General features: G+C 40.9%; 1 protein-coding gene across 1 annotated transcript; it reads left to right on the top strand.

Annotated features, from left to right (window-relative positions):
- The first annotated feature begins 461 nt into the window (after window positions 1-461).
- On the top strand, window positions 462-1,963 carry LOC149096067 (uncharacterized). The gene is made up of 2 exons (XM_089281480.1): window positions 462-1,892; window positions 1,943-1,963. The coding sequence occupies exons 1-2, from the start codon at window positions 462-464 to the stop codon at window positions 1,961-1,963; spliced, it is 1,452 nt and encodes a 483-aa protein (XP_089137606.1).
- Window positions 1,964-12,388: the final 10,425 nt, after the last annotated feature.

The raw sequence follows: 12,388 nt of genomic DNA, 5'->3' as shown, positions 1-12,388 counted from the left end.
TATTTCACTCCATTTTTTGGTTATATATATATAAATATATATATATATATAAAGCTTGAAGCCTTCCAGTTTGTTTACTCATCTAGCCGGGCTAAAACTAATACGTGAAAGCGTGCTGTAATATAAAATTTCATATGAATCTGAAATTACAATCGACAAGGATATAATATTCATGATAACTTATTCTCTTGCTTATTTCCAATGTCACACCACATCTGTGATTATCTAGTGGTGAATATTGAATCGTTTTTTGGTGAATGAACTGAAGAATGTTTTTTTCTTTTTTATTTGATTTTATTTTCTGGCACCTTGCTGTAGTGTATGTCCATATATGGTATTTCCTTATTTGGAAGTGACCATGTGCTTGAATAGAAGAGACCATTTAGAATGGCGGATTAAAACGTTGTGTTGTCAAATCCAGTCTCTGTTTGTTCCGCAAACACCACATTTTGGCGACGAGGATGGCGGTCACATTAAGTGGATTACCGTGCATATCTCCCTTCGACTGCATTGGGGAACCAGCCACACTGGCTCAACGCTGGGACAAGGGGAAAGCTGAGTTCAAACTATTTGTGGCAGCTTCGGGGGTTGAAGACAAAATGCAAAAGCGAGCTCTACTTCTACATCTCGCAGGACCTGGAGTCCGTGAAATTTTCAAAACGTATTCAGCTGAAGTGCGAGGAGACAACAAAGAGTTCGATAAAGCGATGAAGTGTCTCTCGGACCATTTCAAAGTGAAGAAGAACGTACCTCTAGCGAGACAAAAACTGCTTGCCAGCCAGCCGAATCCGGGCGAAAAGATCAACAACGTCGTTACGCGTTTGAAAAGTTCAGCGGAACACTGTGACTATGGTGAAGAAGAAGATAACCAGGTGAGAGATATTGTGATTTCGCATATCACGAATAAGGAACTGAAGGGCAAATTCTACCGCGAAGAAAACCTTAGTCTGACCAGACTTCTGGAAATCGTGAGTACCTATCACCATAAGGATGCCTTGGTTCTTGTAAGCGAAGAAACTGTGAATCGTACCTGGGAAGACCGAAGTAAGGGCGATAAAGGAGCGAAGAGCAAGCAGCCATGGCAAGGCAAATGTTGGAGATGCGATAAGACAGGTCACATGGCGAAAGATTGTAAAGTTTCTCGTAACCATACTTGCAGCAAATGTGGAAAACGTGGGCACATGGAGGTCTGTTGTCACACGAAACAGGATAAACATGGCAAAGGAAGAGGCAAATCTGGAAGAAAACGAGAAGGCGTACGAACCATAGGCGACCAGCCTGACCAAGATGACGTGGAAGGAAGCGAAGTCAGTAAAGATGATGGATTCTATGTCTTTAGCACCTCAGATGGTGAGTCAAACACTTTACCTCTTATGATTGAAAGTGAACCTGTCAATGTCATCATAGACTCAGGTGCTACCTGCAACTTAATGTCTGAGCAAGTGTTTGATAAAGTGTCCAATGGAAAGCTAGAGTTGTTAGAGACTGACAGGAAAGTTTATGCTTATGCATCTCAGCAGCCGTTAAAGCTTAGAGGAAAATGCATGTTGAACATTAGTGTACCTAATACACAAATGTCGTTGAAAGCTGAGTTCTTCGTAATGCCAGGCTCCGCAGACACATTGCTGGGCAGGAGCTCTTCTGAAGAATTAGGTGTCTTGAAAGTGGGTGTTTCTGTGAACGCTTGTCAACTCAAAGATGTTACTGATAAGAAGGCTGCCCTTAAGGCAAAGTACCCTCAAGTGTTTACTGGTCTTGGAAAATTGAGAAATTTCCAATTAAAACTGCATGTAGATGAAAGTGTCACCCCAGTTGCTCAAGCTATGCGAAGAATTCCGTTCAGCAGGAAACAAAAGGTTGTTGACAAACTAGAGGAACTTGAGAAGCTTGATGTGATAGAGAAAGTGAACGGTCCAACAAGTTGGATTAACCCCCTTGTTAGTGTCGAAAAGCCAAATGCTGATGTTCGCATATGCTTAGACATGAGACAAGCCAATCGAGCGATATTAAGAGAAAAACACCCTGTGCCTACCATTGAAGAGACACTGCAAGAAATTTCAGGGGCAAAAGTGTTCTCCAAGTTAGATTTGAACATGGCATTTCACCAAGTAGAACTTGCTCCAGAGTCAAGAGACATTACCACTTTTGCAGGACCTAATGGTCTTTACCGCTACAAACGTCTGATATTTGGTGTCAATATGGCCACTGAGAAGTTCCAACACATCATCTGGCAGATACTCAAAGATTGCCCTGGCGCTCACAATATTCATGATGATATCCGTGTAGTTGGCGCTTCTGAAGAAGAACATGACGAAAGGTTGAATCAAGTCATGAAGAAATTAGAAGAGAGTGGCTTAACACTGAATTATGAAAAGTGCCAGATCGGCGTGAATAGCATGGAGTACCTTGGTAACGTGTTAACTGACGAGGGATTACAAGTATCTGGTGACAAAGTTGAAGCCATTGTGCAAGCACCAAGACCAAAGGACCAGTCAGAGCTGCGAAGCTTCCTTGGTTTGGCACAATATTGTTCAAGGTTCATTCCAAGCTTCGCGATCATTGCCAGCCCACTGTGGGATCTAACCAAATCACATGCCAAATGGAAATGGGGCACTGCTGAAGAGAAGGCTTTCCAAGCAGTCAAAATGCAGCTGACGCAGGCACCAGTCATGGCATTCTTCAAACAAGGAGCGGAGACCCGTGTCACCACAGACGCCTCACCAGTAGGTATCGGAGCTGTCTTGGAACAAAAGCAAGCTGATGGCCTGTACAGACCTGTACACTTTGCTAGCCGAAAACTAACTCCACCCGAGAGCAGATATTCTCAGTTTGAGAGGGAGGCACTGGCGGTGAAGTGGGGCTGTGAGACGTTCTTCCTGTACATCCATGGAAATGAGTTCGAAATTTGCACTGACCATAAGCCGCTGGTCACTGTGTTTGGTCCACATTCAAAACCACCTTCAGCCAGAATTGAAAGATGGTTGTTATACATGCAGCAGTTCAAGTTTAGCATCAGACACATCCCTGGCAGAGAAAACGCCGCTGACGCATTGAGCAGATTGCCAGTAGATAGTACTCCTGATGCAGCCATCAAGCAGACAGAAGAATATGCACGCAGCATAGTTGCTGATGCCATACCTGCAGCATTAGCACCCCGCCAAGTTGAGAGAGAATCAGAGCGAGACCCTACCCTGCAACTGGTTCGCCATGCCATAACTTCTGGTGATTGGTCGAAACTCCAAGGAACAACCTACAAAGCTGTTAGAAATGAACTCTGGATAATGGGACAGCTGGTTATGAGAGGAAACAAAGTTGTCATTCCAGAAAAGTTGTGGAACCAGACCATTCAACTGGCTCATGAGGGTCACCAAGGGATGGTGCGAACGAAATCTCGATTAAGAGAGAAAGTATGGTGGCCAGACCTTGACAAACAAGTTGAAAAGTTAATCCGAGCCTGCTACCCATGCCAGCTGGTTGGACCCAGACCAAAGCCAGAACCAATAAGGTCAACACCACTGCCTCAAGGCCCATGGAGTGAAATTGCTGTGGACTTACTAGAGATTCCAAAGAAGGGACACTTGCTCGTTGTAGTTGACTATTATTCTAAGTGGTCGGAAATAGCTTTTCTGACCAAGACAGATGCAGGAAATGTGATCAAATGCATGGAGAGCATGTTTCGCACTCATGGTTTGCCTGAAACCCTCAGAAGTGATAATGGTCCACCGTTTGCTTCACGAGAATTTGAAGGATTCCTCGAGTACTTATCGATTGATCACAAGAAGGGCATCCCGTATTGGCCTCAAAGTGATGGCGAAGTAGAGAGGCTCAACAAAACCCTCCTGAAGGCAATCCGAATAGCACAACTACAAGGCAAAGATTGGAAAAGAGAAGTACAAGACTTTCTTTTCCAGTATCGCAGCACTCCCCATACAGTCACTTCACTATCTCCAGCTGAGCTCCTTATGGGCAGAAAGTTAAGAGATAAGTTGCCACAGGTTAAACCTTCTCGTGATCAGGCTACTGAAGCAGAGTGGCAAATTCTTCTCAGAGAAAGGTATGCTCGCAGGAAGCTAAGAGAGAAAGAGTATGGTGACTCGAAGAGACATGCCACAACAAGTGACATTGCAGAGGGCGACATGATCCTGCTACGTCAGAACCGCGAGAACAAGTTGTCACCAACATTTGAGCTCGAGCCGTATCGAGTAGTAGAGAAGAATGGAAATGCAGTTATCATTGAGAATTCTTCTGGCAAAAGTAAAATGAGGAATACTGGTCACATGAAGAAGTTTGTAGACCCAGGTGCTTCAGGAACTGAGCCCCCGGCTCCGTCAAAAACAACTGACACACCCAAAGAAGGAGCTAGTTTCGAGCAAGATTCGATGGATGGAATTCAGCCGGATTCCCAAAGACAAACTGTACCTTCTGCAGTTCCAGAAAAGCCAGATAGTCGTCCAGTCAGAAAAAGAGAGAGCCCTAAGTGGATGAAGGACTTTATTTGCCAAAAGTGACTGAACTCTAAAGACTGTTTATCGTGTATCAATTGTCGACATTTTATTCATTTGTTTTGAGACATTGAACTGAAAGAGCCAAGATTAGTTCATATGTTTTTTTTATTAGACTTTGTGGAGCTCTTTATTAAGTTAGGGAGGGATGTAGTTTATGTCCATATATGGCATTTCCTTATTTGGAAGTGACCATGTGCTTGAATAGAAGAGACCATCTAGAATGGCGGATTAAAACGTTGTGTTGTCAAATCCAGTCTCTGTTTATTCCGCAAACACCACACTTGCATGAACTATTAGCGGAAACTAAACTAAGGTGCGCCAAGACCAAACGCACTTCTGTTTATACTTCATGATCTTGATCTTGGGAGCTTAAATCAGCCTATCCAATCTCTTTTCTTGCCGATAATCAGTGTTTCAGTGACAGCCAATTCATTGCTGCTGGTTTAAATAGTAAATAGCTTTAATTCTGTGTAGCGAAGATGTATTTTAATATGTAGAAAGTGTCCTCAATTATATCTTTGTCAAGCTAAATTTCCTTTCATTCATTAAAAGAATATTCTTGGAAGTTTAAAACTATAGTATATACCATGCATTATTTTATGATTTTGAGTCCGTATTTCCAGTTTATTGAAATCATAATCTAATTTAGAACAGAGTACTCCTTTTGCCAAAACGCCCTTTGATAGGCAGATGCATTAGCGCTGAAGAAAGTTTCGGCCCCATCCATACTGCGACGGAAAAATTTAAGAACGCAGCTTTATTTCTACGGTTTGGCTTACCATCCACAATAATCCGTCACGAAAACGGTGGAATATTTGAAAATGCCGGCTTCGCGGTTTATGTGGAAGGAAAAAATTTTGAAAACGGATCTTTTCGAAATCGACGACAGCGTTATAAACATGTGATTCCCAGCCAACGTTTTACTCGAACACAAATCCAAAATGACCGTCGATTGTTGCGATTTTTTCAAACTGTTTCTCTGGCGTAGTGTGGACGGGACCCAAGAGCTAAACCAAAGGCTACTAAAACTAAACAAAGTTAAGGGAGTTCTCAGAACTGTTTAAAAGCTAACTGAGTCCATTAGCAGACGCTGTCGGTTTCCCTCGGGTTAATTACTTCTACTAACAGCTACCATTCTACATTAGTTACAATCGCACTAATGAACTAAAAATAAAAATTGAATCTACTTTGATAAATTACAGATCCAGCAGTTGTCTCAAATAACTGACCACTGTGAAACAAATGACGTCTCCATACGTAATGTAAAAATTTAATGAAAATAATACAGAGCGCTGCTTATCAAATTAATTGATCGAGCTTTGAACATCGTTACCGCCGGTGTAATGGGTTTTACGACAGTTTTGCTGTCTATGCTAACACACGAAAGGCAGGCATCTCCTCTCTAAGAACAGCCTTGGCATTGCGCCTCGTATTTAAAATTTTCAAGGTACGTAGGTTTAATTCTTCATTTCTTTGCTCAGAGCCTCGTTATAACAGTATCTCCGTGTTACTGTAATTTTCCGAATTGACATATATCGCAACTGAGCTTCAGCTAGAGATCTTGCTAAAATTTATATTCATTTGTCGCTTGTTATGTTAATGAAACAAACTTGCTAAAGTGTTGATTTTGTGCTAGAACCTCATTTAACAAGAAATTTTCGGGAAATTCCAAGTTACCCTCTTTTTTATATATTAATATAACAATTTATTTTATAAAAATATCGAGGCTGAAATTTACGAAATTTTCAGAATATTTTTAGAATAAACCCGAGGCTGAGATATTGAAACATAATTTCGTGTGTTGAAAGATTTTATATTTTAAAATAAATCGTATAAAATTCTAACTTTCTCTAAGCGTCAAAATCAGCCATAAAGCAACAAAAACAGCACTAGCCGTATGTTTGATGGTAATAGCATTTCTCTAAGACAATATGGGCGTCATATTAGGCTGGGAGTGTAGGAGCTAAACCTTTAGACCATAAGCTATCGAAAAATTTACAGATCTCAAATTTCAGCTTTCAGTTACAAAGTGCACCACTTCTCAACTGAAAGTTAAATTCTGAATTGCGCTTTGTGAGTGATAACTTCCAAACTTTCGCAAAAATAAGAATTTCTCTAAAACTTCTGGGAAGATATATAGACAGAAAACCTTTCATTAAACCGAAAGTTTACAAGAATAAGTGCTGGAATTGCTCGGCTTTAATCAGATATGCAAATAAATAAATGAAATGACTAAATGGATTTTTTTGAGTTATTTTTTCTCCATTTTTATCGTCCTATTCTTAAGCTCACAATAGAAGAAACCAGTCGAAATTCCAAAAGTAACCCTATTTCTTCCTTTTCTACACTAAAGTTTGTAAACTGATATAGTCACAGCCCCTTCCAAGTGCCAAGACGTGCACAAGACTTCGTTGTCGGCCATTAAGAAGACAGGCCTTTCTGTAGACATCCTGATTCTCCACCGACGTACTATTAACCAAATATAGCGTCTCTTTTTCACTCATCATTTCCTACATGTTATTCATGTTCATTTGTCGATCTATTGACTCATTTTCACTCATTGGGGTCGAAAATACGTCATGTTTTCATGTTTACGCGAACTGATATGTTAGTTAATCGACACAGGAAATATTTCGGCTACTGAGGTTAAAGTTGTAATTCCTTACAACTGAGTTAAGACTTCCCGTAGCAATTAAGCATTTGCTTTGAGCTTGGTAAAGCTTGGTTAACTGATATCGTTACAGCTCTATCTAAGTGCTAAGATATACACAAAACTATATTGCGGGCCATTAAGACGACAGATCTTACTGATGAAGACAATTTGAGCTTTAATTAATTACTAATTTCCCATGAGTTGGTGGCAAACGAAACACCTTGTCTTTTTATCCCACTGGATAATTCTACCACGTTACCATCCCTATAAATTTGGAAAAACAACTTTTTTCCCCTCCATAAGACCTGGATCGCCTTACACTAAACCACGGAAACGCTTAATTCATGCGCGTTAGAGGATACCCACATTAATTTAACGGTGGCGAATCGGGTCCTTCAAAAACCACGGGCCTTGCAAACTTTTCGTCGAATTTTACGGGTCTCGCATTCCGTTTTTTAGCAGTTATGTGCGTCTCGCAGTCGCGGTTTTATTCACGAAGCTCTCTCGGAGTCTCATTTTTTGCAAGGCGAAAAGAATGTCTAAGTCCCGATTTTTTTTGTTTGTTTTTATAACTGACATCTGAGAGTTTGAACATTAGAATAAGTTGAAGTCTCCTAATTTAAAAGTCAAAATGTCTGGGCATGTAAAGAAAAACGCTGATCTTGCCTTCTCGCGAAGTATTGCATTTACCATTTACTACCTCTTAATTTAGCCCGCGTTAAATTCCACTGTTCAAGAGCGTTTTCGAAAAGTCGTTTCATTGGTACGTGGCAGCCCACATTGCGCCGTTTCCAAACATCTCATCCTGTCGTTTTCCAATTTATCAGTTAGTGTTGAGAGAATTTAATAATACTTTTAAAATTTTGTTTTGTTTTTGTTTTGTCTTTTCATTCATATTGTATATCAAAAGATCATGCTCTAGATCACACCGAACTAACGAGGAAAACCCTATTCAACGCTTCGCCGTAAAAAAAATAGAGAGAGAGAGAAAAGAAGGAATTACTGAGAATTTTCCCTTTATGATACACCCGAGAGTTAAACAATACAAAATGACTGCTTCAGTCTTGTGTTGTTTTGTAATCTGCAGAGTTAAGACTTGCGTATAGGACGCTAGATTTTTTAAAGTTTGCTGCGAAAAGGTTTGTAAGTAGAGGAGTAGAGGACAATACACAGCGGCGCGAAACAGCGGTCTTGTTACTCTTGTCCGTATGACTTCATGCCGAAATAAATACAGTACAGTGCTTATCAGTACTCTTGGCGTACTATACCAAACCAAACACTATTTTAAATGTACTTAAATACTATTTTTAAAAACTGTTTTTAACCTATTTTATGAAATAGATTAAAAATAGGTCAAAAAGTGTATTTTTAACGTAGTTTTCGACTGATTTTAATGGTGTTTAAACCTGTTTAAAGCACTATTGAAACAAAATTCGAAATGTATTTTGAAAAGCTTTTAAAAACATTGTTAAAATTCCAAAACTCGAAAACTTTGCTAAGTTTAAAAATATAATTAAAATAGTCTGTAACTACTTTAAAACTCTTTCCAGGAACACAGCATTTGGTACTCAAATAGACTCGAAATTCGAACGGGACGCGACTCAAACCTCGGTAATTTAAGTTTTCGAGCTTCGTGGGTTGAGGATCGTTGTAAAAATATAACATGTCATTCTTGTGCAATTGACAATGTATGATGTTTCATTCGAAACGTGTTTCGTCTTCTAATATAAGATATGAAGTTCAAATTCATCGTGTGGTTTGTAAAAGTATAACATAAAGTCGATATAAGGCAGTGAACTTACGCTGAAAGAACCCTACGTCATAATTAAAAGTCGGTTCTGTATAACCCAGTCTTCGAAACGTAGATAAGATGACATTAATTTTACTGTTTTTGATATACACTCACGAAGGTGTGACTAAATTAGAATGTTAATCCACAAAGAGGTAATAAAGAATTATAAAAGTTTAAAACAAATGCTCTCTTATTGAGGTAAAAAATTGCATAATAACTTTCAAAAAATAAATCAAAATTAAGATTGAGAACTTTGCCTTTCAAGTTTCGGCAACTCAGTGTTTTCAGCGTTCACTGCGCAAACTAAACCACCTGATGTCTGGTGATTAATTTTGTGTGTAATCTGATTTACATTAATTTGCATATATATTAGTGTATTTTAAGGTTGCCGAGATTGCATAAATAGAATTGATCTACGAAAATGCTCGTCTGACGTCCTTCTATTGGCGCTGAGTAAGATCCACAGAATGGCTGCACTACTTGTAAAGGAACCGGACGAGTAATGGCGGCGAAGCGGCTTTGAACTGCTATCATAAGAACTAACTTCTTTCGTACTAGAATTCTATAAAGATCGACGTTGTTTATATAGTAAGCCACCTTCTTGACAGCCATGAAATTGACGTTTATTCGTGAAAAACAGCGGGGTAATAAATATAGGTATGCGGACTTGGCAAGCTTCAGAACTTGGAAATGTGTCGGTAAAACTTGGGTGCACAAACACAAATGGCTAAGGTGTAAAGAGGGCGCTTCATAATATTAGCTGTAGAGACACGATGACTGAAGGTGAAAAGAAAAATGCCTTTAATTTGTTAAATCATACTTTTTTTCTACTTAGTGAAGAAGATTTAACAATACTAAAAAATCCGCCTTAATATTTCACTTTCTTTTCAGCACAGTAAAACAAGATGTTATAATTAACTTGTTTACAGTTACAAGAAATCAGACTTTTTATAAAAGATAACAAAGCTAGCCGATCTAATATCAATAACCGCAAACTGTTCCTATTTTAATAACATCTCTTTTATTAACGTTTTATTATGAAGGCGACCGTCTGTCGAGCTGTACTGTTAATCTAGGTCCATAGTATTACGCTGTTGCTCGCTTCTTTCTGTTAATCTTAAGGCTCCGTCCACACTACGCCGGAGGAAGTTGAAAGCGCGGAAAATTTACTCTGAAAATCGCCCATCAAATATTTTCCGGCCACACTACGCCTGAGTAACTTAAAAACGTAACAGTTACCGGCTATTTTGGTTTTGTGTTTGTGGAAAATTCAGTCGGGGAAATCACGAGATTATCGTGACGCCATTGTTTTCGGAAAGGTCCGAAAACGAAAAGCGGGCGATGTCGAGGAAAAGGTTGTTGTTATTCATCGTGGTAGATGCAATAATAAAGTGTATTATCGTTTGTCTCACGATGTAGTCACTTGAGATGTAGATCGCGACGTTTCGACTGCTTACTTCTAGTATTCTTCAGGCGATAAGGTCGACTGATTGCACGGTATCATTTATATCACAAAGGTCGGCTGTGATTGGTGCATTTCGATCCTCCTATTGTTCCATTACTCCGGCGAGTAGCTGTTCCCTCAGTGGTCCGCTATTGTACCGTTCTCCTGTTGTTGTGTTTCTTGATCGTGGGTATCCATGCTTCAGGAATTTCAATTCCACTATCCCTGTTGATGTTGTTGGGGTGAAGTCTTATGTGAATAGCTTCCTTGACCCTACGTGTGTACTAGTGAGGATCTCGATCAATAAACTTGACCTCATTCCAGATAGGATAGTGGCCGGTCTCGTGGGTGTGTTCAGAAACGGCGGAGGTCTGGGTTCGGGCGAGACGTATATCCCTGTCGTGTTCTTTGATCCTCTCCTGTATAGATCTCCCTGTTTCCCCGATGTAGACTTTGCCGCACTCACAGGGAATCCTGTAGACAACACCATCTTGTTTAGCCGGGTTGACGGTGTCCTTTGGTCGCACTAAGTGTGACCGAAGTGTCGTGTCGGACTTAAAGACGGTGCGAATGCCTTGTTGTTCTAGGCAGCGGCGGAGAGACTCCGAAACTCCTTGGACATAAGGTAAAACGGCGGTGGATTTAAATTCCGCGACAGGCTCTCTTCTTGGGGCTGTCCGTGCCTTTGTGATCTTCTGTACAAAAGAGGAGGGATATCCGTTAGAAACAAGTACAGATGACAGATGTTTCTTCTCTCCAGCGATTACTGATGGTTTGGCGACGAGACGTTTAGCCCGGGCGTACAGACACTTCACAATACCGCGCTTTACTGAACGAGGGTGGTGTGAATCATACGCTAGGTACTGATCAGTATGTGTTGGTTTCCTGTAGACACTGGTGGTAAGGCGGCCATCAGGTTCTCTGTAAACTGACGTGTCGAGAAAGGCGATCTTGTTGTTGTTCTCGATCTCCATGGTGAAACGGATTGATGGTTGTTGACTGTTCGGGATAGAGTTGACGTCTTCCTGCAACACCTGAACAGTCAACAACCATCAATCCGTTTCACCATGGAGATCGAGAACAACAACAAGATCGCCTTTCTCGACACGTCAGTTTACAGAGAACCTGATGGCCGCCTTACCACCAGTGTCTACAGGAAACCAACACATACTGATCAGTACCTAGCGTATGATTCACACCACCCTCGTTCAGTAAAGCGCGGTATTGTGAAGTGTCTGTACGACCGGGCTAAACGTCTCGTCACCAAACCATCAGTAATCGCAGGAGAGAAGAAACATCTGTCATCTGTACTTGTTTCTAACGGATATCCCTCCTCTTTTGTACAGAAGATCACAAAGGCACGGTACAACAGCGGACCACTGAGGGAACAGCTACTCGCCGGAGTAATGGAACAATAGGAGGATCGAAATGCATCAATCACAGCCGACCTTTGTGATATAAATGATACCGTGCAATCAGTCGACCTTATCGCCTGAAGAAGACTAGCAGTAAGCAGTCGAAACGTCGCGATCTACATCTCAAGTGACTACATCGTGAGACAAACGATAATACACTTTATTATTGAAAAGCGGGCGTTTTCAAATTCCTCCTTTTTGAAGAGCGTTCAGCGAAAAGTTTCGTTTTCGTGACGGATTAGTGTAGACGGCAGGCCTAACCGTAGAAGTAAAGGCAAAGTCTGCATGCGAACCAAGTGACCCATCAGGCCGGAGCTTATCCCGGTTTCTGTAGCATGAAGCGACTAGGAGTATTTCTACTCCCCTGGATGGGATGCTAGTCCATCGCAGGGTTACCCCCAGCATTAAGTTCGCCAGTACTCATTTATACACCTGGGTGGAGAGAGGCACTTTTCCAGCCAATCGTGAACGCTCCCTATAAGGTTCTCCTGAATCTCCGCCTACGTTCAATTACCGGTAAATAAGCTTTCTGGTGCTATTCGTCCTCATAATCGCTTAAACCACAGGACAGTCAGCGTC

This window comes from Orbicella faveolata, unplaced genomic scaffold (genome assembly GCF_042242905.1).
Source record: "Orbicella faveolata isolate gen_17 unplaced genomic scaffold, um_ofav_v1 contig_48, whole genome shotgun sequence".
NCBI classification, from domain to species: Eukaryota; Metazoa; Cnidaria; class Anthozoa; order Scleractinia; family Merulinidae; genus Orbicella; species Orbicella faveolata.
Note: the sequence above shows the minus strand (reverse complement) of the source record. Positions and strands in the feature narration are given on the sequence as shown.

Excerpts from the sequence above, each read along its gene's own strand:
- LOC149096067 (XM_089281480.1), top strand. The coding sequence starts at position 462 with ATGGCGGTCACATTAAGTGGATTACCGTGCATATCTCCCTTCGACTGC. Across the intron at positions 1,893-1,942 it reads AGGAACTTGAGAAGCTTGAT|TGTCGAAAAGCCAAATGCTG; the intron begins GTGATAGAGAAA and ends CCCCCTTGTTAG.